We start from the raw sequence: 24,534 nt of genomic DNA, 5'->3' as shown, positions 1-24,534 counted from the left end.
TTGGGTCAGGGCATGTGGGGTCGAGAGAGGAAAGGCGGAACTCGGCTCTGGGTGTCCTTTCCTTCTGGAAGCCACTAGAACCCGACCCGGCGCTGTGAAAATATTTATTAAAGACCAGTTGGAGGGAGGGAGGGAGGGTCCCAGGTCCTGTATGGGAAACTGAGTCCCGGCTTAGGAAGGAAAAGGGAGAGCGGGCCAGCTGGCCCCCGGGGGGTCACAGGTCGGTGGCCGGACCCCAGTCATAGCCATCTTCGTCGGAGGACGCCACATCTCGGGCTCGCATGAACTTTTTCCTCAGAGCTTCCCGCTCATACGTCCTGGGGATCGGGAGACGGAGGAGAGGCTGTGGGTGGGGAGCGTGTGGACTCCATGACGAGCAGAGGCTGGCTGCTGGGCCCCGCGGGATGGGCACAGGAACAGGCCTGGGGGTCTGGCCTTGTTAACGAGCGCCTGCACGGCCTTCAAAGCCCTGGCTGCAGTGTCCCCTCCTTCAGGAAGCCTTCCTGGTCCTCCCAGGAGGAGGATGCCGACATCACGGCCCGGCCCGGCGGGTCTCAGAGTGGCTCTGCCGGGCTGTCCTGCCCACCAGGCGGGGACCATCACGGCGGCAGAGCTGGGGTCTGGGCCTCTTCTTCACCCCTCCAAACCCCGAATCCCAGGGAAGGGTTGAGGGGCTCCAGTGTGGAGTATAGGGGTTCTTACCGCATGCTGTCTTGTCGCCGCTGACTCTGTGGGTGACGGCGCTCCACCTTGGAGAGGCAGAAAGGAGGTCAGCACCCCTTTGCAGTGAGTGACCACCCCCTCCCACTGCCCCACCTTTGTCCAGGTGGTGGTGCCCACGGGCTTCCTCATCACCCCTCCCCCGAAGTCTGCAACTCATCTCCAATTTAAATGAGAAAACGGGACAAGGAAGACTTTAGCGACCTTAGCTGAGCCCTCCCAGCCTGTCAGCAGAGGGGGAATTGGTTTCCCCCCTTTAAAATTCCTCAGGGGGCTGTCATTGGGCTCATGAGTGAAGTTTGCCCACGTAAAGGGCTTAAAATAGCGCCTGCCTGCTAAGTAGGCTGCCCTGGACCGCCACACAGCCCTGGCGAGCACCACTAACCAGACCTCACGGACATGTACAGTCACGTTCACCTGGAGGGTCTGGAGAAAGGGGTGCCTGTGTCATTCACAGACAGGAGCCCCACATGGAATGAAAGCGGAATAAACCTTTGCTACTGTTAAGCATCCAGCGACTACGGACAGGGATTTGGGCTGAGTGTTGAGGTCGAAGCACCACCCCGGGACGTCGAGGCTGATCGCATCTGTCCCTGTATCCCAGGTATGGAAGCAGACCACGGAGGTCAAAGCATTTGCTGTAAGTGACTGACTGGTTCATAGCCAAGGTCCCAGATGCTGATCTGATCAGAGACGTTTCTGTCGACATCCTGGGAGAAAACCGGCTCCCCACGTGTGTCTGCCCAGTCCCCAGACCCTTGCTGGGGCCACCCCATGCCCTGCTCACCTGGGCCCCTCTGACACCTGATGACCTCTCATGGTCCCTTGGGCTCTGGGGCTCGTCCGCCAGCACAGGCTCAGATGACCGGGCCAGGGCCGGTGCCGGGGGCCCCTCGTCCACATCCGTGTGGGGTCCCCCCTCGCCGTCCGTGTAGCCCTCGCCGTCCGTCTCGTAGTCACTGTTGACCCGGCTGTCACAGCTCAGGTCCGCAGAGCTGTCGGCCAGGCCACGGTGGGGGAGGTCCAGGTTGTCCTCCACAGAGCCGTCCAGCTATAGGGTGGCAGTGGCCTGGCTGAGGCGAGACCTCTGGGCCAGGCCCTCCCAGATCCCTGACCGAACCGTGACCCAGACACCACCTTCAAACTCCAGTCCTAAACCAGGTTAAGACTCTGGCTTCTCAAACTGAGGCTTAACCCTTGACCCGAGGGTGAGTTCTGACCAGTGACCCCTTGCTTGACTCAAGGCCGAACCCCCAAACCTGAGCTGAGCCCTGACCCTTGACTCCAGCCCCAGGCCACAAACTAAACCCCCAGTCCCATCTCACCACAGGTACCAGGTCTGGACCCTGAACCCTGACCTAGCCCTAAAGGGAGACAGAGGCCCCAGACCCTGGCTCAGTACCTGGTCCTCAGCCGTCCAGATGGGCCGTGTCTGCTGCCCACGGATGGTGGCCTTGAGCTCCTGGTACCAGCTGTCGCTCGTGCCGTGCAGGTGGATGGTGGCTGCAGGGAGGGGGCGTCAGCGTGCCGAGAGACCCAGGCCGGACCCATCACCGTCCCTGGGACCCCTGCTCCGGCCCTACCTGTGAAGAGGTGCTCACTGTGCTTCCATAGCTTCTGGGCTTGGGCATAGAGGCGGCGGGTGCTGCGGCGGGAGGCGGGCGCCAGCCATTGGCGCAGCGCCTTGAGGGCCGAGCGGCTCTCGGGGGCGCAGAAGACCACAATGGGGTAGTACTGCACGTAGTTGAGACGCTCGACTGCCGAGGGCGTCACATCTAGGAGTGCGTGCTTGTCCTGGACAGGGCCCGTGTGATGGGGTGGTGGGGTGGTGGAGAGAAACACACCCAGAGACAGGCACAAAGAGACAAGGGAAGAGTCGGAGGGAAGTTAAGAGTCTGAGGTCAGAGTGGACCCCAGCCTCGCACATCCGCGGCCAGCATGGGGTGGGTGGAGGTGGCGTTGATGATAACCCAGGCCGCAGCGCCTTAAGCACCAGAGCCCAGTTCTGAGTCTCCGCCTTTTCACAGGGTTTGCTGCCGTGTGACTCTGGGCAGACTCTGTCCCCTCTTCGTGACCCACATCACGAGGCCTCTGAGCTGAGTCTCCACGGGAGAATACACTGCGGCCGCGGGGCAAGAACAGGTTGGATGCCTGCACCCCAGGTCCCCTCTCCATGAAATGGGACCCACAGCAGAGTGTGCTTACTTTCTCCGCGATCACCCGCACGGTGTCCAGTTTGATGATCTTGGATGGGCTGTCAATCCTCAGCACTCTCTCTGTGGGAGCAGAGGCGCTCGGCAGCTTCAGCAGGGTGGTCCCTCAGCCCCGCAAGTTCACGTCTGTCCCCCTCCCCCGCCCAGGAGCCCACCGCGGCTCCCCACTGCCTTGAGAGGAATCCTAAGAGTAGCAAGCAGCAGCAGTGCCTGTTGGACTTGTGCCCAACGCTGCTATTCTGCCCCCTCCTGACCTCAGCCCTTACCTCCTGAGGAGGGCCAGCTGTTCCTGGCCCACCTGGAAGATGGGGAAACAGCCTCAGGGACATAAGGTCACTAGCTCAGGGTCATGCAGCCAACAGGTGGCAAGGTCAAGAGCCCGATGCAGAGCCTGTGCGCCAGACACTCGCTCTCCCAGGCTTGGTCCCAACTCCCAGCCTTTCGCTGGCTGTGACCCAAAACCTCCTTTTAAGTGCACAGCTCAGCAGCATCAAGCACATGCACGTCGCTGAGCCACCGTCCCCACCGTCCGTCTCCAGAACTTTCTCATCTTCCTAAACTGGCACTCTGTCCCAATCAAACACTCACTCCCTTCCCCTCCCCCAGCCCCTGGCTCCACCACCTACTTCCTGTCTCTGTGAATCTCTTAGGGACCCCATATAAGTGGAATCAGACACCACTTGTCCTGTGTCTGGCTTCCTTCACTGAGCATAACGTCCCCCAGGTTCATCCACATTGTAGCAGGTGTCAGAATTTCCTTCCTTTTCATGGCTGAGTAATATTCCATTGTCTGGGTGGACCACATTGTGCTTACCCAGCCACACATCCATGGCTATTGTGAAGAATGCTGCTGTGAACCTTTATGTTCAAGCTGCAGCTTTTAATTATTCTTTTCACATGTCACAAAAAAAATTGCTTTTAACTTCTTTTCAACCATTTAAAGTATGTCAATACCGTTCTTAGCAGGCTGTATAAAAAATAGCCAGTGGGCCAGACTTGGCCTGGGAGCTGTAATTTGCCGACCCCTAATCTAGTTTATTTCTGTAGTTGTTCATTTTTGGCCTCCTGGGAGTACCCTGCGTATTTTGTTCGACGCTGTGTCCATAGCTCAAATCTTGAACAAATGAAAGAACAGCTGTGCATCGGCTCATTTGGCAGTGGCTGTGTGGCGAACACCATTAAGGACTCTGAGGCTCCATCCAGCCCGAGTGTCACGCCTGTCAGGACTGGAAGGGCTGCTAGTGGCTCATGTTCTAACTCTTACCCCAAACAACGTCATTAGCAGCCTGCGCAAGCTGCCTCCACCCCAGGGGCTGGACAAGAGTTGGGAAACAATCTACCAATGATTTGCCAAGGGACCTGGTTTCTCACCTGCGATTTCGAACTCGTCAGGCATCTCGGCAGTCAACTTCTGCATCGCGATGTCCGCCACGGGTCCCAAGATCACCACTGGGCGCTTGAAATTGGCTGAGGGGGCCAAGAAACAATGACAAGAAAGAATCAGGATCCCATTGGAGGCGAAGACCGTTAAATCCTTGCACAACCACTCTCTACTTCCTCTGTAGTGGTAACGTATCTAGCCAGGCCCATGGCTGCCCAGCTAAAGACTACATCTCCCAGCCTCCCTTGCAGCTAGGATGGCCATGTGACTAAGTTCTGGCCAATGGGGTGCAAGCAGAACGAAGAGTGCGATTGTATCCTTCGAGGAAAGGGGTGAGCCCTCTCCGCCCTCTTTCTCCTTCCTGCTGGCTGGAATGTGGGCTTGGGTGTGCCATGTTGGACTACACAACCAGGCAGAAACACAAAACGAGGAGCCTGGGTCCCTGAAGCTGAAGCAGCCAAACCATACTCAGCTGCTTACACTGGGGCGGTTACTTGAAAAAGAAATTTATTTTTTTTTAATGCAGCTGTCATTTGGTATCTCTGTCATAGCAGCTGAACCTAGTTAACTCAGTGGTCAGCAAACTACGACTCAAGGGCCACATCCAGCCCACTGCTTGTTTTTCGTTTTTGCAGAAAAGGATAGCTTTATTGGACGAGAAAGTAAAGTGACGCTACACTTCCAGACGTGGAAGCAGGCCCAGCAGAAGGGTGGCTCAAGGGCTCCCCGCTGCTTATTTATGTAAATAAAGTTTGCTTGGCGCAGTCAAGTCCATTCGTTTATGTACTATCTCTGGCTGCCTTCCAGCAGAGTATTTTCTGAAGAAACCCTCTGGCCCACAAAACTTAAAATAGTTGCTGTCCGGCTCTCTGCAGGGAGAGTGCCGACCTCTGGGCTGATAGGCGCTTTCACCAATGAGGCAAGGGGTACAGAAGACACCTAGCAGGAGAGTGAGTGAGTGGCCAGCCCTCCTCTCTCCTCCTCTCCTTCCGGGTCTATTTCTCTCTCTTAAATGCTCTATGCATTGAGATTTCTAACTTTCATTGGCTGGGGCTAGAAATTAAGTACGTGGCCTTTGATTTTTAAGTCTTTTTTTTTTGTCTGTACTGTGGTGCGGCAGCAGCTGGCCCCGTCTCATGGGGGGTGTGGGGGGTGGCAGGGACTGGCTCTTCCTGTCCTCCTGCATTCTCTTTTTCCTAAAGGCCTCTGCACCTGATTTTAATCCCTTCTCCCCTGAGGCTGTGGGCAAGCGCTTAATCTCTTCCCGTCCTGAAATCTGGATGAGGCCCTTTCCCTCCCACCCTTCTTGGGAAAGGCTCTACGAGCCGTTTTGGTTTTGTACGTGTATTTTTTTTTGATTGTGGTAAAATACAGATATCGTAAAATTTGCTTTCTTAACCTGTGCATTGTAAAGTGTAAGATTCAGTGGCATTTAGGACGTTCACAATGTTGTGCCACCACCACCGCCATCTGCTTCCAGAACATTCTCATCTCCCCAAAAAGAAGCCCCGTCCCCATGAGCAGTCATCCCCCATCTCCCTCCCCAGCCCCTGGCAACCACTAACCCACTTCCTGTCTCTGTGGATGTGCCTGTTCTGGACATGTCACATAAATGGCATCATCACACACTGTGTGGCCTTGTGTGTCTGGCTTCTCTCACTGAGCGTCATGTGTTCGAGGTCCGACCACGTTGTAGGGACAGTCAGCGCCTCCCGCCTTTTCACGACTGAATAATGTTCCAGTGTGTGGGTGAACCACGTCGTGTTTATCCATTCATCAGCTGATGGACACTTGGGTTGTTCCCACCTTTTTGCTGTTGCAAATATGCCGCTGTGAACAATTATGGACGTGTTTTGGTCTGAACACCTGTTCACAGTGGGCATTTTCAAGGGCGTCTGTTTACCTCAAGCTGACAGCCTCAAAATGGGGGTACCCACTAAATGAATAACCCCCCTTGCTGTGCTGTCTAGTGTGACAGCGCTGGGCACGTGGGGCTGCCAAACATCTGAAATGGAGCTCGACCGAGTCGATGTGCTGAGGCAAAGCACACACCGGATCTCGAAGACTCAGTATGAAAAAAAAATGTGCAATGGCTCATTGTTAATTTCTACACGGATTATCTCTCGAAATAATATTTTGGATATAGTATGTTAAAAAAAGAAATTATTAAAATTATTTTCAACTATTTCTTTTTACGGATTACACATGTGCATGTGGCTTGCCTATTTCTATTGGAATCGGGAATTAATTTTTTAGGAACGAAGCCCTTCCCTGTCCCCTCTGTGCCCTACAATAACCAGAAGTGGGTATTTTTGGCGGAAGGAGAGAGGTCAGCATGGCAGCTTCTGAAGGCTGTACTAGAACTTCCCAGGACTTTTACTTGGGGCTCTGCAGCCCCTCTGGCGGGGGTCCCACCTTCTCGCAGCACCACGCGTTCATATGGCGGGTAGTGACCCTGCCTGGTCAGATCCGACAGGTCCTCGCGGCTCCGATGGATGGTCTTCTTGGCTCCCCGACGAAGACCGCGCAGCCGCCAGAACTCAGCCCTGCGGCCGGGGCCCTCAGAGGCACCGGCCCCGGCCCCCACTGCCCGCTGAACGGCCTCCAGACTGGCCAGCTGCTCCGCCCTGGGGAGAAGGGAGATCACTGAGCGCTGGGATGGGCAGATAATGGCCCCAAAGACGTCCCTGTTGTAGTCTAAGGACCTGCGGGCATGTCACATGGTAAAGGGACTTCGCAGATGGATTAAGTCCAAGCCTCTGAGATGGGAGATGACCCTGGGTTCCCCAGGGTCCCGGTGTCCTCACGGGTCCTCATAACGGGGAGGCTGAGCTGCTGGCCGTGACTATGACGAGGGGGAAGGGGCCCCGCGCCAGAGACACCGCGCCTCTAGAAGCGGGAAAAGGCGGAGGCGGTTCTCCCTGGAGCCTCGGGAAGGCCCGGCCCTGCCTGCGCCTGGGTGTAGCCCCAAAAGGTCTAGTTTGCACTTCTGATCTCCAGAAAAGATGACAAATGTGTGTGGTTTGAAGCCATCAAGTTTGTGGCGGCTTGTTACAGCACCCGAGGAAACCCACACAGCACTGACGCGGCAGCCCTGAGCGTCTGTCTCCTCGGGTGACTCGTCAGCACTGCCAGCGCAGTGAGGCGGAGGCGGGAGATCTGAGGCTGGGGGGCGGGGGCGGGAGACGGGGGTGGGAGACAGGCTGGGGGGCGGGGCGGCTGAGGGCACGGACAGCTCCCACCTTTTCTGGCTGGGGATGATGCCGCGCTCCTGCTCCCGGAGGTCACGGCCCATGCGCACCGCCAGCCAGTGGCCTCCGCGGGCCTGCTCCGGGCCGGGGTACAGCGTGTCCAGCACGTGGAAGACGTCGCCACGCGTGAAGCCCAGGCCGTAGGGCGGGCTGGGCTCCAGCTCGAAGTGCGTGCGGATGTAGAAGGAGTCGCCCACGCCCGTCTGCACCATTTTCCGGAAGACTAGGGGGGCCGGGGGGCGGGGTGTGAGCCGGGGAGCTGCCGCCTGGACCGACCCCTCCCCAGGGCCGCGCGCACCCCCCACTCACTGTCCTGCTTCCTCTGTGTCACCAGCTCCACCTCCTCGCCCAGCGGCAGCCCCAGCAGGACCTGCACGGCCTCCTCGCGCGTCAAGTTTCGAAAGGGCACGTCGTTCACCTGTCAGGTGGGGCGTGGGGTGGACGCGGCTCTGGACACGAGGCCCCAGCTCTCCCTCTGGACAAAGCCCACCCCCAACTGCTGCCAAGGGCCCCGCGACTGGGGACAGCCTTCTGACGGGGACATGGCCCTGTGGCAGCCGGGCATCACAGACACCTGACGATCTTGACCCTGAGCCCCGGGCACGGGAACTGCGCTCAGTACACGAGTGGCCGAAGCATGGTGGGTTGTCGAGGCACAGATGTGACAAGATCGTGACGCTAGTGAGAATGTTGCGACACTCCAAAGAGGGCGTAGTCACAGAGTTGTGACAGGGACAATGATATGTAGACACGGACAGTGGGTCACAGACAACACTTGCTCTCAAGGTTCTGACAAGGTCAACAACATACGGAGGCAGACAGTGGTCACACCCGCTCTCAGCAGAGCCAGGGGAGGACACACAGGCCATCCAGACTAGGAGTATCGCCAGCACGCCAACATGCCCATGGCCAGCCGCGTCCAAGTCACCTGCAGAATCTGATCTCCCTCCTGGATGCCCTGTTCCTCTGCCGGGCTGCCCGCCTGCACGCCCGACACGAAGATGCCCACGTCGTTGCCCCCCGCCAGCCGCATCCCAATGCTGGTGCCCTTGCGGAAGCGGACCACGCGCGAGTCGGGGCTGTACCTGCGGGGGGTGGGGCGGGGCAGGCGAGGTCAAGCTGCACCCCAGTGGGCGGGGCTGGGCAGGTCCGGGCGTGGAGGGGCAGGTCAGGCCAGAAGAGGCGGGTCAGGCTGGAGGGGGGGCGGGACGGGCCCCGTCGTCCTTGGGGGGCCCCCACCCGTCCTTGGGGGGGCCCCACCCCCTCCGGGCCTCGGTTTCCCAGACAGCCCCACCGGACCTGCGGTGGTCCCATCAACAAACGTGTGGGAATGTGCCCCAGGGAGTGTGGGAGTTTCGGGTTGGTAGGATTTTTTTTCTGGGGTATACATACCCACGGTCCTCCATGCTCTGACGGCTGGACACCCTGTAGATGTCATAGCCGCTTTGCCTGGGGGCGTCTGAAGGGGAACAGCTGGTCTTTCCCAAGCACCCTGGCCGGCCCACCCCCCAAACCTTTGCGGTAGGGTATCCCTGCCCTGCAGAATGCCGTCCCCCACCCTAGGTCCTTCCCAGGGAACTGTCCCTGACCTATGCTTGTGCCACCCCCTTCCGCTGTTCCTGGCACGACCTCACTGGCTGTGATGACAGCTATCAGAGGAGAGGTGCTCAGAGTCACCACCCACCCCGCCTCCGCTCACCTGGTTCTGAGGTGGTTCTGGAATCCACTGAACTTTCCCGCCGAAGCCGGGGGCTCTCCCTGGTGGGGAACGGGTTTGGGGTGAGATGGGGATAGAGGTCAAGGGGTGATTTTTAGAATTTTCATTTATCTGAACTCAGATTCAAATCTCGGTCCTGCCCCTCTGTAACTGGGTGACGGCAAGCCCACGGCGAGGACGCAGCCATCTGCAGGCTGGGTCGGGGTCCTCGCCAGAGCCCTGAGCATGGACCTCCAGCCTCCAGAACTGTGGGAGGTCATTGTCCACGGTGTCAGACGCCCAGTCTGTGGGGTTCTCTTACAGCAGCTGAAGCTAAGATAACCCGTAGGAAGAGAAAGCCTCCTGCGAGAGAGGAATGAGTTAGTTATCAGGCCTTTCAAATAAACACGAGTGGGAAAATCTATGCACCTGAAAGAAAATCTTGATCAAGCCGTATATTGGCATTTCCAGCGTTCACCCTTTGAAACCCCAGGGCTGAGTGAGTGGGGGTGGGGAGAGAAATTGGAAAACACCATACTCCCCACCCACCGCCTCTTGGGACAGATAAGCTGATATGGAGTCTGCATCCGAGACACCTGTCGAGCTACTTGGGCCCGTCTGGCCAAGAGACCCTTCGGGCTGCAAGTGGAACGCCTCTTGAGCTCACATGAGAGTCCCCCGGAACTCTCTGAGAAATGCCACCTGTGTCGTTCTGTTTTGGGTTCATCCACCTCACACGCTGCCCAGTGCGTTTGCCCGGGCCTCTGAAATGTGCTCTCTGAGGTGTCTGCTTTCATGGCTGCCTCGTATTCCTGAGCACGAATATGTAATGATCGTCGTAGCAACGAATGGAAGAGAAACTCACAGAGCAAGCACTGACTGTGGGCTAAGCACACATACGCATCGTCTCCTTCAGTCACTTAACTAGCACCCTAGGGAGGCGACAGCAGAGTAAGAGCTGGGGCCTTGGGGTGGGCCGTCCTCTGGCCTCCGAGAGGGCCCCAACACCTCCCACCTCCTGGAATGATGGCCTGCTATAGCCCGCCCCCCAACACCGAACCGGGGTCGCCCTGTGTGACCGACAGAACGCGATGGGAATGGAGGTATGACACGTCTGAGTTTCACCTGTGGACTAAATGCGGTTCACCTGCTTGCTGATCATTCACTCTGGGGAACCGTCGGACAGGCCCGCCTGGTGAGGGGCTGAGTCCTCCCGCCAAGGGTGTGAACTTGGAAGGGGATCCTCCACCCCCAAAAGCCTACGGCCCTGGACAAGTGTCTCGACTGCAACCTCATGAGACCACGAGTCAGAACCACTCGGCCGAGCCACACCCAGGTTCCTGACTCTTGGAAAGGGTGGGAGGTAATAAATACTTACTATTGTTCTGAGCCGTGAGCTTTGGGGGTAATCTGCTAACAGATACAACCCCTAGCTTCGCAGGGTGCCGACTGCTTAAGCCAGGTGCCCGTTATCTAAATAAACCCCAAGTATTGAGCAATTGTGTTTTGGGGGCATGGAACTGTGTCCCCTCGAAGTTCACCTGTAGAAGTCCCAACCCCCGGTACCTCAGAATGTGATGAAAGAAGGGTTGTGGCAGCTGTAATTAGTAAAGAAGAGGTCACACGGGATGGAGCAGGCTGGGACCCTCAAGCCAGTATGGCTGGTCCCCGTAAAACAGGAAACAGTGTGAATTCACAAAGGGAAGAGACGGCCATCTGGGAGCCAAGGACTGCCGGAGGCCACCGGAAGCTGGGCCAGGGGCACGGAACACACTCTGCCCTGGAGCCTTCAGAGGGAGCGCGGCCCTGCCAGCATCCTGATCTGGGACTTCGTCACAGCAGCCGCAGGAGACTAATACAAGATGACTGCTCATTTTCCCCTTTTATAAATAGCATCAGCACGAACCAGCACCCTCCGGTCCTCGCATACATCCATGGTTATTTTGCCCCCCAAGAGAAACCCCTAAAAGGGCCTTGCCGAGTCAAAGGGTTTATGCATTCTGAAGTCTCCTAGGATGCATTAGAACATTGGATCCCTTCTGCTTTAAGTCAATCCACATCCGGCTCTCCCAGCACCCAGGAACCAAAAGCCACATACTAAGGGCAAGAAAGACTGTGTGTGGGTGGGTGGGGAAGCCTCTTTCAGGTAGGCCACCAGGACGGCACCCCAAGGCTACTCCCAAGTAGAAAAAATATGCCCACGTTCCCCTCCTGGCCAACGGGGGTACGTACACGGGGGAGTTGGTTCGGCTGGCGTCGGGACTCTGCTGCCTGTGCCTGTGCTGGGGTGGCGGTGGCACATGGGATGGTGGCGCCTGAGACTGCTCTGAACCCAGGTCCGAGATGTCTGCGGGGGGAGAGGGCATCCCATCAGCCATGCCACGCTTTCCAAGCTGGACCCACAGAGGAGAACATCAAGGCCCCTCTAAGCAAAGGGGCCTAGCCCAGTCAGGCTCAGCCTGGCAGCTCCGGCCCTGACTTGCTGTGTGGCCTTGAGCAAGCTCCTGTCCCTCTCTGGGCCTCTCAGGGCCAGGCTCACCAGCCAATTCCTGCTTGGCCCTGCCTGATACTCCCCGCCTCCCCCGCTCTCCACTCAGCACCCCCAGGGCCTGCCTCCTGGCTGCTCACCCTCCAGGAGGGAGCTGTCGCTGTCACTGACGGCCGGCGGGATGTTCACGAGGAACTGCCTTCGGTCCCTGAGCACCAGCAGGGTCAGCTTCCCGTCTGACTTCTCGATCAACTGTCGAGTATCGCTCAGCGACAGGTTCTCACTGGACACCCCGTTGATCTAAAAGGGACCAGGAAGGAAGACAGGACTTGAGTCAATGAGAGAGAGGGGATACTAGAAACAGATAGTTTGGGAGGGGGGCACTAGAAACATACAATCCCCAGGAATTACTAAAAACAGATATTCTCAGGAGAAAATGTCTGTGAGAGGAGTACACCAAGAACTGACTTCCACAAGAATTCTAGAAACAGAATTTTCTAAGGAGGGGACACTAGAAACCTAGAAGGGGCGTTTCCCGGGAGCTACTGGGAACGAATATTAGTAACGAGTCTAACCGGAAGAGAGGGGAGGATGCTTAAAGACGCCAGAAGCAGACAGCTAGAGGTAGATTACAAACAGTTCCTAGGAAGGACTCCGTCCCCGGGAATCCCTTTCCAGCATCCGCCCTCGGGACCGTCTGTTTTCAGTTACCCCGAGGATTGGGAGATCTAGTCCCCCATGAAGCTGTTTCTAGTGTCGGCCCCAAACCACTAGAAACAGACAATTCCTCAGGGTCACAAGAAACAGATAACTCTGAGGAGACTCTAGACGCAGTCAACAGGAGGTGGTTTGGAAATCAAACACTAAGGAATCGCTAGAAACAGATTTTCAGGAGCTGCTCCTCTGAGCCTGGACTCCTAGGAGCACCAACCACGTAGGGCAGGTCTGGGAAGCAGAGCTGTAAGCACAAGATTCTGATACTAGAAACAGACAAGCCAAAGGGGTAACTAGAAACTGACTTCTGGCAGTGGATTCACCGCAGATGGCGGTGAAGGGGGAAAGCCATCTCTAACCTTTGGGAAACTGGCAATAGTGCAGAAGGCGAACGGTCCAGGGCCAGGTCTACTGACCTTGACTTACGGCTCGGTCACGCGGAACCCCTCTGGCCTGGGGCTCCCTGCCCTGCCCGACAGGAGGCCGGGGCTCACCTGTAGAATGAGGTCTCCTTCCTGCAGCCCGCGGCTCTGGGCAGCCAGGCCCGAATCCGTGATGTGCTTGATGAAGATCTGACTGCCTAGTCTGACCCCAAACTCTGTGGGGAAAGGAGGGAAACTGAGGCAGGGCCTGGGGTCTGGGCTGCCGGGTCCCCCTGGAGCTCAGCCTTCTCGCCTGCGTTTGGCCCTCCCGCCATCAGGGCTGCTTCCTCCCCTTCACACTGGGACTGACACTGGTAAGACACAGTGTCACCACGGCGTTTCTAATGTCATTGCATGGAGGCTCCAGGGAGAGCCGTTTCCGGCCTTTTCCAGCTTCTAGAGGTGTGTGGCCCCTTCCTCCTCCTCGCAGCTGGCAGCGCAGCCTCGCTCATGTCTCTGGCTCTGACCCTCCTGCCTCCTGTGAGGACACTGGGCCTCTGGGGAATCCAGGGTCGTCCCCTCTCAAGGGCCCTGGCTTGATCCTATCTGCAGTGTCCCCTCTGCTGTGTGAGGTGACACGTCCGCAGGTCCTGGGACTAGGACAGGGCCATCTTGGGCCCCTCGCCTGCTGCCCACACACCAGGTGGAGCCGGATGTCCGGGCGTCCAGTGCGGCCCCTCTGTGGGGACGCCGAGCGCCGCTGCCATCGGGCTCACCTTCGCTTTCCCTCCTCCGCACCAGCACCGACTTCACCGGCCTCATGCGCACGTCCTGCCGTGGCAGCCGCTTGAAGCCGGACACCAGGGCCAGCCCGTTGGCCTCGGAGCCACTGCCCGGGCTCCTGCGCCCACGGCTGCTGGCCCGGCTCCGGCGGCCTGCCCGGGGCCGGTGGGAGCGCCCGCCGGAAGAGCGGCCGGAGCCACTGGACGTGTCACCCTCGTAGCCCCGGCCGTGGTCGGCCTCCTCCTGCCGCCAGGGCGCATCCTCCTCGTCTGAGTCCTGGCGGCCGGGGGCGCAGGGGCCGGCCTTGGGGGCGGGCAGCTGGATTTTCCGGGGACGCTTCACCGTCTGTTAGGGGAGGTGGAGGGGCGACCAGCTCAAGGCTCTGTCCCATCCACCGGGTGGCCCTGGGGGACCCCGGCCCCTCTGGGCCTCAGCGTCCAAGCTGTGAAATGGGAACGGGATCCCACTTGCGTATGCTCGCACCACCCGTGAGCCACAGGACCAGTGGGGCTCAGCCGGGGACAGGGGCCCCTCCCACGCGGCCCCACTCACGATGTTGGCCATCTTGGTGCAGGTCTTGAGTATCTGAATGGCAAAAGTGGAGTTGGCGCTCTCCATGGACACCCCGTTCACCATGACGATGTGGTCCCCTGTCCTGGGGGAGGAGGCTGGTGTCAGGGAGCAGGCCTCCAACGGGAGGTGCCCCGAGGGCCCCAGCACGGCCCAGCGCCCAACTTCGGGGCAGGCACCCCCTATCTAATTCACTAGTGTCCCCAAGCTCACGAAGACATGTATCTCCTGGGCCTCAGTTTCTTCATCTGCAAAACGGGGTGGCTGATGCAGCCCACTAAATATAACGCAACCGTGGGAGGGAAGCTGTGACCCCCGCTGGCGCGTCCATACACCCCACTTTTTCTCCCAGCCCCACCTCTTCCTGCTCTTCTCCCTCTCCCCCGATCCGCGTCGCATATTCTTTCTCTCCCTGAAGCTGGTCCCCGATTCCGGGCCCAGCCATATCACCCGTCAGCTACTCGGGTCCCAGAACCATTTTCCAAATGCCACCTCCCTCCACAGGCTCAGAACACGGGTCCTCTCAGCTCTGGCCACAAGAGAGGTGTCCAGGACTTTTTGGTCCCAGAGTGCCCGGGGCCACTATGGCCGCAGGAACAGCCAGGAGGGCCAGGAAGTGCCTTGCGGAGAGTGACGGCCAAATCACCGACTCTGTTACGCTGCCAGGTCCAAGGCCTGTGTCGACACCGCAGGAAGGTGCCAGGCACTTTCCAGCCTCCAAGCTTTGTGTGGCCCACACAGGTCCCTCCTCTCATGTGTCCTCCCTGTGCCCGAACCTCGCCGCCCTGGTACTCACTGCAGCCTGCCCTCAGCCGGCCCTCCGGGCACCACATCCGACACTACCACGGAACCACCCGGCCGGTCTCGGCCGCCGGAGATCGCAATGCCAAAGCCCCGGCGGGGGTCCTGAGGGGGGATCGGAGACGGGATGAGCTTTTGCTTCCCTCTAGGACAAAAGTCCTCCCATGGGGACAAAACTGCCACTCCCTCTGGCACCCACTGGGTTGTGTGGGGGGACTCACCTTCCAAAGCGTGGCCGTGTGCTGTTCCCAGATGGTCAGCTCCTCCATGTCCGACACCTGGCAGGAGAGAAACGGGAGAGGTGGGCGTGAGGTCACGGCACATCCATCAGAGCATTTGGGGGTCCCCATCCCTGGGTGGGGAGCCCCAGTCTGACGCTCCTGTGGTTTAAGCCTGTGGGCAAGTTGCTACCTCTCTTGAGACCTATTTTTTTTTATCTGCAAAATGGATTTAAGTCAGCGATTCTCTACTGCAAATGATTCTTCTCTCCAAAGGACATCCATCGATGTCTGGAGATGTTAGTGGTCGTCACGACTGGGGGTGCTCCTGACATCGAGTGCACGGAAGCCATGGATGCTGCTCAACACCCCACGGTGCCCAGGACGGCCCCCCCACAGAGAGCGACCTGGCCCCAAAAGCTGAGAAACCCTGAGTTAGTGACTCAAATTGTACTGTGAGCAGAGAAGAGGTGAGTTATCGGTCCCTTTTGCTCTGGAAGGTCTGGCTTGTCCCTGGGGGACCTAAACAGGCCCACCAGGCAGCAGGAGCTCGCACTCTGCTCCAGCCACACGGCCCGCCACTCCAGGCACGGTCCTGCCCCGGGGCCTTTGCACAAGCTCTCCCCACCACCTGTAGCTCTCTAACTGACTCCCTCCCTCACCTCCCCCGGGTCTCCCCACCTCCTTGGCGAGACCCCCCCCAACCACCCTCTTCAGAACCGTAGGCCTCTCCTGCCCCACAACAGATCACCTTCTCTGCCTTCCCCTGACACAGGGTCCTGTTTCATAGAACTTGTGACCCTTGACAGTCCCTAGATGTATTTTATCTGTTCACTGTCCGTCTCCCCCTTTTGTAATACCGGCTCCAGAGGGCAGAGGTTTTTGTGTTGTTCACAGTCGAGTTCTGAGTGCCTGGATCATAGCGGAGTCAATGACTTTTTATCGAATGAGTGAATAAATGAATGAATGAATGAATGAAGTGCTTCCTTCGTGCCAGGCACATTGCATGCACTATCCCATTTACTCCACTCGTTGAAGGGAACATTCTATCACCCCATATTACAGATGGGGAGACCGAGGCACTTGCCAAGCCAGCATAGCTGAGGGAGGGTCGGGATGCGGGACGTGGACTCTTGTCATGTTCACACCCGTGGTATAGATGAGAAAGCAGCTCTAAGATTGCAGTGTCCCAGGCCGGGAGACCCTGGGAGAAGGGGGGACACAGAGCCTGGCCGCAAGCCAGAGCCCACCCACCTATCCCTTCCTTCTGTGGGGCTGCCCTGCTCCCCCGCCCGACCGGTTTCCCCAGCTTGGCACAAGCAGTGGAAGGGATCCCCCCCAGCTTAAACCACTCCGTGGGCACGCTCTACTGCCTTTGCTTAGGTTCTGGGGAGATCAGCCTTCCTGGCTCTCAGGCGTGGGGGCAGGGGGCGGAGGAGAGAGAAACAAAGCTGAAGGCGGGGCCTCTCGGAGCCGGAGCCGGTCAGCGCGCATGTCCCAGGCTCCCTCTTCTCTGCCCTTTGCTGCCTCCCCAGCCTCGACTTCCTTTTCTGCAGAATGGGTGGCCCCACCCCGGATGCCATCGCTCAGGGCTGGCGGGGAGGGCGGCATGGAGTCAGAACAGCCTTGAGCCTCGCCTGGGGAGATGGAGCCCCCCCCCCACGGCCTCAGTTTACCCCTCTGGTGTGAGAAGTAATAATAATGGCAACAGCAGCCTTTCTCTGCATCATTTTAATAAGCGACACTGTTCAGTGCTGGCTGTCCGCGTCCTCACTCATTTCATCCTGAGTGACCTTGTCCAGTGGCACCGCTACTCTTCGTGCCTTCGGGAGGAGGGAAGGGAGGCCCAAAGAGGTTCGGTAACTTGCCTGAGGTCACACAGCACGGAGGCAAACCTTGGCAGCCTGCCCCGCACCCTTGCTCAGCCACCTGGCCACAGCTTCCTTAATTTCGATTTCTTGGCTTTATTTGAAGAAACAACCCGCAAGGAACCAGAGCTCCTAGGGGGACAGATGCATGTGGCCCGGGCTTGTTTCGCCTTGGGTAGGTTCACCTTCATGGATCCCGGAGGCCTCCGGTCTCCCCTGCGCCCGCCGGGTCAAGCCTGACCCGTCCGGCCCACCCCGGCGTAGTTCACCTCCAAACCTTTGCCCTGCCTGTCCCCCGTGTTTGGGACACCCTCCCAGGATTGACGCACAGCCGGCCCCTCCTGCTCTGGTCTAGGATCTACGCCAGCTCCTCAGGCCTTCCTTGGTTAGCCCAGTTGTCCCTGGCTCCCTAGCACTCCACCCCGTTTTATTACGTTTTATTCACGGTATCAAAAACCACCTTAGATCATCCAGTTTAGTCATCGGTTGGGGAGTGTCTGGCCTCTCCTCTGGGGCTGTCTCTCCGGACACTCTGGCGACCGCCATTAACACCTGCTGGGCCCTCCCCTCCAGCCCTTGGCACAAGCCGAGGAGTGAATAGGAGTTTGCTCCCCTGCAAACTCCTATTCACTCTTCATAGCCCCAGCGCCCCCATCCACACATCCCCGATGACTGGACCTTGGGATGTCCCAAGTCTTCCCGTCTTTCCTACACCCCTCCAGTCTGGGGGCTCCTGGTGGGCAGGAATGGGGGCCCTGGGACCCCAGCATTGTCCTGTAGGTCCAGGAACCACGGAGTCTAAGGAATGGGTGAATGGTGGACTAAGGCAGATTCTGCAAGGAACCCAACCAGGTGTGTCTGGAGCCCAGAGCTCCCAGCCCAGAGAGGGCGGGGCTGGGACCTTCCGCCGGCCCCTGCCAAGCGCCGGCTGCAAACCCAGGAGAGCAGAGCTGCGGAGCAAGCGGGACAGGTCATTTACCAAGTCAAACAGCCCCAGGCGAGTGGCTGCCAGGCTGAGGTCCTCTTTCCCCCGCCCCTTCCGTCCCCACCTCCGCGAACCGTGGGGGGTCGGGGCTGCGCACAAACTCCAGTTGGGGAGGGGATTCTGGGAGCTGTTCCTGCAGCGCGGAAGGAGGTGGCGGGAACCAGAACCGCCCGGTCCTAAAGCCTCGGCGTTATGGCCTGGGGCGAGCCGCGTGCCCGCCCCCCCCCCACCGGCCTCAGTTTACCCCTCTGGCCCTATCTGAAACCCAGTAGATTGCATGTGAGCCAGTTCAAGTTCCATCCCGAAGGGTCAAGTCCCCCAAGTCCTCCTCCCAGCCCGGCCAATTTACTCAACCCCTATCTCTGGCGGATCATGCGAGTTAACGGCTCTGTATACAGTAGGCACCCAATAAATGGTGGCGCTTTCTCCAGCAGCCTCGCCGCATTCACCAAAGCCACCCGGCGCACACATAAAGTCACTGCCAGCTGTTCCTCCATTAATGCTCAAGCTTACCTCGCAGAACACCCCTGGGAATCGGGCGTAAACAATTCTACTTAGCACCTACTACGTGCCAGTCGCTTAAAGTACATTTTCCCTTAGAAACCTTCCACTATTCTTTAAAATGACCATCACCCATTTTATAGACGAGGTGCGGAGAGGCGTTGGCTCACTGGCCCCAAGGGACATAGAAACGTCGGGATTTGAACCCAGGTCTACCGGGTAACCGAGGCGGCCTTTGGGGCCGAGCGGCGCGGACGCGTCTCAGCGCGGCCTCAGGGTGGCCGCCGCGTGCCTCTGGGCCCGGTCTCCTCACCTGTCACATAGGCAACGGGCGATCGAGGGTCCTGGGTCCAGGCCCCAGCGCAGCCGGATCCCCTCCCCCTCCCGCCCTCGGCGGGCCACTGGCCTGGAATCTCACCGCCATGGTCCACCCCGGTGTTCTCAAGCGCCCCTCTCCTCGGGGGACCTGGAAACGGTCCAGCGGTCCCCACCGCGGGGTGAGGGACGAGGCCGGGAGGGGCGCAGCGGAGTGGGGGCCCGGCTCGCGTCCTCCTCCCGCCGGTTCGGGGCTGCACCTGCCGGCCTTCCTCCTCCGAGGGCCCCACGGCCCCGCCCCCGCCCCGACGCGCCTTCAGGCGCCGGGGCGCCCGCCTGCCCCGCCCCCCGGCCCGCGATCCCGTCCGCGGGCGGCAATGCCCAAACGGGTTTTCCGCCCCGCCGAGCCCCGGCCGGCGGCGCAGGCTGGACACCCGCCGGGCAAGGCTGCAGGGAAGACCCGGCGGAAATCCCGGCCGCGTGCGGAGCGGAGCTGCGACCCGGTACGTCCTCCGACCGTGGGACGCGCACATCTTGAGGTTCAGTCGGGGAGGCCTAAGAGGTCAGAAGCTAGGCGAGGGCCAGAGACCTCCGGAGCATAGGTCTTTTCGAGTCACCCCCATCTCCGGGAGGTTTAGTCTATTTCACAGAGGGGAAACTGAGGCCCAGAGAGGCCGTCGGCGCGGACTTTGTGAAGATGCACAGCCGCCCGCGCTGGCGCCAGGCCCCGTCTTCACACCCACACCGGGTTGCGCCTCCCGTGGACGAGGACGGGGCGGGAGAAACTCCTCGGGCTCCCGGGAGCAAAGGTCAGACTTCTGCTCCTCGCCCGCCTCGCCTCACCCTGAGCAGCCCAGGTTCCTAAGGGAAGACCTAGGAAAAACGCGACCCGGGCAGGAAACTCTCTACCTGGGAGCGAGGGAGGGAGGGAGAGAGGAAGTCATCTGGATGGGTGGAGCTGGAGGTGGCTCCATTCACATTGCTTTCGGCAAAAAAAAACAACAACTCCCTGACTAGCCACTGTGTCTGTGCCTCGCCTCGCCCCAAGGCTGAAGCGGCAGGTCTTGGCCTAGATGCCCCTTCCCAGCCTCATCCAGTCAAGACTGCAGAGAGAAGGAACCGCTGGGCTGTGGGAACGGGGTAGGCGAGAGGAAATCGGGAGATCAGGGAAGGCTTCCTGGAAGAGGAGGCATCGCAGCTGGGGTTTTGAAGGTAAGAGAGTTTGCTAAGTGAAAAAGACAAACAATATAATCAAAGTTTTTGAGCCGCACCCCCCACCCCCAGCTGACTTCTCATCCCTCCCCAAAACACTAATCTGGAGACCCAAGTCAGCCCGATTCAGTCCCTCAAGAGTCTCCAAAGGCCACCAAGGCAATAAACCTTTACAGAAGCCCCTTCTGAGGGAGGACCTGTTGGCTGGAGGGAAAAGTTCAGGCTTCCCCAGGGTGACATTCGGCTACCAGCAGGCAAAACACAAAGTGATATCAGGTAGAACAAGGTAAATGTTTTTTTAAATAGCTGTTATTTGTTTTAATAGGTCATAGGAAAAATAAAAGTTCCCCGCCAGCACACACACACACAGGGGTCTGTGGCTGTGATTGCTCGGGAGGACTTACTGATTGGGACGCAAGTCTGGCCAATCGGACAGGTGGCCTGCAGGTGACGGAAGCTGGGAGGACACCCCGAATTCCTGCACTCACTGCCGCCTGACCTCAGTGCCATCCTCTGGGGAGCGAACGGGTTGAATCGTGGTAATCGAGCTGCTGGCTTACAGCTACTGAGTGCTTCCTTCACTCCAGCCACTGTTACATGTGACATTCATGTGCCCATTTTGCAGCTGAGGAAACTGAGTCCAGATGGGTCCCATGGCAGCCTGGCCAGCGAGAGCTGGATTTGGCTGTTTGACCCCCCAATCCTCACTATTGGTACTTCTCACTATAGGGTGACTCTGCCTCTGGGGGACCCCGGGCCATGTCTGGGGACACCTGTGGTTGTCACGACTGGGGGTGCTCCTGGCATCGAGCGGGTTGGGGTCAGGGATGCTGCTCCACACCCCAGTGGGTGGGGGCCAGGGATGCTGCCTGGGAGGGGCCTGCACAGAGAATGCGCCAACCCCGAGAAACCCCACTGTAACCCCTCTTTGGAAAGGGGACAACCGGCCTAGGACGCGTGCATGGCCTCCATCCAGCCACCGCCACTCTGATTTCGCAGTCACACTCTGCTCCAGGACACCCGATGGCTCCCTAGTACCCATAAGATGGCCCTGTGCCCAAATCCCAGGCTTTGGAGAAGGGTGCTGGCCTTGAGTCCCCTATTCCCCCAACCTCCGACCTCCAGATCACTTGCAGAAATTAAAAATCTGCTTTTCATCAATCTACTTCATTCATGCCTTCGTTTTTCCAGGCAGTCACACAACATGAATGTTTCAAGTCCCTACTGCGCGCTAAGTGCATTAAGTAGAAGTGATGGGGGACCAAGTTCCCACCTGAAATTGCAGTGCCAACTTCAACCAGGAGAGGGCAGTGCATGAGGGGGTTGGTGAAGGAGGCAGGGGAAGGTAAGGTCCCGGAAGTATCTGCTTGGCCGCTTCTGAGCACCTGTGGGGAAACTGAGGCCCAGAGAGGACAGAGGCTGAGCTGAGATCCCCCAGAGTGTCAGTGGCCAGGAGGGGTGGGAGCCTGGGGGCTTTACTCCCTGGCTTGGGGTCTCCCTGGTGGAGGCTGCTTTGTTGAGCTGCAGAAGGCTAAGGTCATCTGTGGCCTAATGGGTGGGACCAGAGCCCAAGAATGTCCTGAAACAGCTCTGTACCCTGACTGGGCTCTGGCTCAACCGCCAGCATCTTCTGAGCACCCGCTGTGTGTGCATGTGACTGACTAGAGACCCGGCATCCTCAGGGCAGGTAGACATAATGGAATCACCACAGAACGTAAGTTTATAAGTACAACCTAGACTCCTGAAGACATCAGCAGGGAGACATGACCTGGGCTGGGGGCTCGGGGAGGGTTTCTCTGAGGAGATGACATTCGTGACAAGAATTGGGTTTAGTAGGAGTCACCTAGGTGAGAGGGAGCTGGGAAGAGAAACAGTTTGGCAAGAAGGAGGTAAGGGAGGAGCCATGGGGAGATCTGGGGGAAGAGGTTCTAGGTGGCCAAAAACAGCACGTGCAAAGGCCCTGGGGCAGGACCATGCCTGGCGTGTTGAAGGAACAGCGAGGAGGCCCGTGTGGCTGGAGCAGAGTGAGGGAGAGAGAGGGAGGAGGGAAGGGCAGGGAGGGGACGGGGCAAGTGGTGCAGGGCCTTGTGGGCCGGGAGGACTTGGGCTTTTACCCCAAGGGAGGGCTGTGGGCAGCGGGACCTGACTCAGGTGTTCACTGGCGGCGCCCTCTTGTGGCCGCCGTGGGGAAGACAGACTGAGGTGAGTGAGGGTGGGAGCTGGGGGCCCAGGGAGGCAAACCTGGAGGATCTGTAAGATGTCTCCTTTTTTCAAAAAGAAACATTTTATTTTGGAATCATTTAAAATTTACAGACAAGTCGTAGGTATAATTCGGGGAGTCCCCATATGCTCCTCACCCGGTTTCGCCCAACATGAATATCACGCACGACTTTGGTATGTTTATCAAAACTAGGAAACTAACGTTGCTACGTCACCATCAAGTAAACTTCAGGCCGTAATCAGATTCTACTGATGCCCCTTTTCTGCCCCGGGACCTGGCCAGGATCCCCCGGTATGTTGGGTCAGCGCGTCTACTCTGGCTCCACCCCTTTGTTCCCCGACCTTCACACCTGGAGGCGAGTGGTCGAGACTCTGCAGTATGCCCCCTCCCCCACCACCGCGTTCTGTCATTTCCTCGTGACTGGACTGGGCCATGGGTTTGAGGAAGGGCAGATTCGGGGTGTGGCAGGCTCCGCTGTAGCATGGCAGGACTGAGGAATGTCCCAGGTGTTGGCGACGTGGGGTCCTCGAGCACCTTAGTGACAACACTTCGATGTAGGTGGAAAGGGAAGGTGAGGAGGGGCGTGTAGACCCTTCTAGAAGCTTGGAGTGTGGGATGCAGCTGGAGGGGGCACAGTGGGGGTGTTCCCCCACCAGGTAGGAGGAAGCTGGATCTCTAGAAAGAATCTCTGTGTGGGGGGGGTGTTGAGCCCAGCATGAACTCCAGCCCCTCTGCTTCTCGCCTCTGTGTCCCTGTCTGTATCATGGGGACTCGGCTCCGATTTGAGCCCCCACGTAGAGAGGTTTCCCCGGGGCTCCGGAGCTCCCTTCTGCACTCTGGGCCAGGAGGAGGGAGACAAGCCCCGGAGGGAAAAAGCGAAGGTGACTTATGCTGTTCCCAGGGCTGGACGTCCCCCGAACCTGTCTATAGCAGGGTTCTGCACGTGCGGCTGGGGGTGCGGCCCAGACCCCCCACGCCTTTCTTACTGTCCCTCTTCAGTCTGGCCCCCGCGCCTGTGTCCAGGACAGCTCCCCGTCACTAGGGCCATTAGAAGTCCCAGTGACCCCACGCTGACAGTCCTCATCTGCTTTGTGGCTGAGCCAGCCGCACCCGGAACCTGCCGGTCCTGAGCATACGCACCCGCCTTTCGGCTCTCAGAATCGGCGTGCTCCCTACCAGCTGCCTGTTCGCGGACTGAGCGCCTCCTGCAGCCCAGGCGCTGTGCTGCAGCCTAGAGCTCACTGGCCGGCGCGGGGAGCTGTCCACACACAGTCCCGCCTGTGAGTGGTCAGTGAAGGAGCTGTGGCTTTAGCTCAGGGACATCCAGGAGCTCCCGCGCATTGGCTCCAAGCATATTTATTGAGCATCTGATGGATGCCAGGCTCTGGCGTACCCTGCCTCGTCGCCTGTGCCTCTCATCACCTCTGAGCTATTGTACACCCCTGGAAACTGCAGGTGATTCTTGACCCTAGAACTGCGAATGACGTTTGTCCCGTGGAGACCCCAGATTATTTCCCTGTGGCTATTGACTAGTTTTGCATTTATTCCTGAATTCATTTCAGCATTCCTGATGCCCGTGTGTGCGTGTGTGTGCACACACACGTGTTCTTTGTTTACACTCTTCCTTGAACAGGCTGTAAAATCTCACTGGTTCCCTCGTTAATTAATGAGTTAAGTAAACTCCTAAAGCACCTGTTTGTTTTATTAGTATGACAGTCTCGCTTTTACCTTTCTGAAAAAGAAAAATTATCCTTTAACAGGATAACATTAAAAGGCTTCACACCGGCGTCCGAGCCTCCCCCTCAGATCTCTGCCTACCTCCGGGTGACCCGTACCACTCGCCTTTTGGAATCTTTGACTTTTCTTCCTAATCACCCTGGACACGGAAGTGTCTCTCATACATCGGCAGAGGCCGTTAGTTCCACCAAAAGTCCTTCCAGATTCTGCCCACTTCTCCCATCTCCTCTGCCTCTACCTGGTCCGGTCCCATCGTGGTTCACCTGGACCTGCCCGGTCTGGGCAGCCCTGGACGCGGGCTCCTGCCCTCTCCTCTCTCAGCCTGTCCTCCCCACGGCAGCCACCAGGGGGCGCCCGCGAGCACCTGAGTCAGGTTTCGCCTCTGCGCATCGCCGACCGGGGCCCCCACTTCCCTCCGGGTAAAAGCCAAGTCCTGCCCGCGCCCACGCAGCCCTGCGCGACCCGCCACCGTCACAGCCCCGCCCTCCCTCTCCCTCC

At 58.7% G+C, this 24,534-nt stretch overlaps 1 protein-coding gene and 2 long non-coding RNA genes across 6 annotated transcripts in view; 2 read left to right on the top strand and 1 right to left on the bottom strand.

Moving 5' to 3' along the window:
• Positions 1 to 70: 70 nt before the first annotated feature.
• The window catches only part of TJP3 (tight junction protein 3), a 26,551-nt gene continuing 2,087 nt past the window's right edge, over positions 71 to 24,534 (bottom strand). The window contains exons 1-21 of one of the 4 annotated variants that reach the window (XM_039878343.1): positions 18,958 to 19,155; positions 15,201 to 15,257; positions 14,975 to 15,084; positions 14,161 to 14,263; positions 13,602 to 13,953; positions 12,958 to 13,061; positions 11,890 to 12,049; positions 11,494 to 11,608; positions 9,265 to 9,323; positions 8,958 to 9,024; positions 8,494 to 8,650; positions 7,875 to 7,983; positions 7,557 to 7,788; positions 6,730 to 6,941; positions 4,305 to 4,400; positions 2,926 to 2,996; positions 2,304 to 2,514; positions 2,123 to 2,223; positions 1,508 to 1,771; positions 703 to 749; positions 71 to 317 (exon numbers count right to left, since the gene is read on the bottom strand). In XM_039878343.1, the coding sequence (XP_039734277.1) occupies positions 215 to 317; positions 703 to 749; positions 1,508 to 1,771; positions 2,123 to 2,223; positions 2,304 to 2,514; positions 2,926 to 2,996; positions 4,305 to 4,400; positions 6,730 to 6,941; positions 7,557 to 7,788; positions 7,875 to 7,983; positions 8,494 to 8,650; positions 8,958 to 9,024; positions 9,265 to 9,323; positions 11,494 to 11,608; positions 11,890 to 12,049; positions 12,958 to 13,061; positions 13,602 to 13,953; positions 14,161 to 14,263; positions 14,975 to 15,084; positions 15,201 to 15,257; positions 18,958 to 18,975 (2,748 nt within the window). In that variant the 5' untranslated portion in view covers positions 18,976 to 19,155 and the 3' untranslated portion in view covers positions 71 to 214. Of the gene's footprint in view, positions 318 to 702; positions 750 to 1,507; positions 1,772 to 2,122; positions 2,224 to 2,303; positions 2,515 to 2,925; positions 2,997 to 4,304; positions 4,401 to 6,729; positions 6,942 to 7,556; positions 7,789 to 7,874; positions 7,984 to 8,493; positions 8,651 to 8,957; positions 9,025 to 9,264; positions 9,324 to 11,493; positions 11,609 to 11,889; positions 12,050 to 12,957; positions 13,062 to 13,601; positions 13,954 to 14,160; positions 14,264 to 14,974; positions 15,085 to 15,200; positions 15,258 to 18,864; positions 19,156 to 24,534 lie in introns of those variants that run through there. The other 3 variants (XM_039878344.1, XM_039878346.1, XM_039878345.1) reach the window with 3 other exon arrangements.
• LOC120615374 (uncharacterized) lies at positions 2,186 to 6,499 on the top strand. The gene is made up of 2 exons (XR_005656249.1): positions 2,186 to 2,313; positions 2,748 to 6,499. It is a non-coding gene; the product is annotated as an uncharacterized LOC120615374 (long non-coding RNA).
• LOC120615375 (uncharacterized) lies at positions 19,925 to 21,239 on the top strand. The gene is made up of 2 exons (XR_005656250.1): positions 19,925 to 20,078; positions 20,404 to 21,239. It is a non-coding gene; the product is annotated as an uncharacterized LOC120615375 (long non-coding RNA).

Source organism: Pteropus medius, unplaced genomic scaffold (genome assembly GCF_902729225.1).
Source record: "Pteropus medius unplaced genomic scaffold, Ma_sr-lr_union100, whole genome shotgun sequence".
Taxonomy (NCBI): domain Eukaryota; kingdom Metazoa; phylum Chordata; class Mammalia; order Chiroptera; family Pteropodidae; genus Pteropus; species Pteropus medius.
This window is presented reverse-complemented; position numbering and strand designations above follow the sequence as displayed.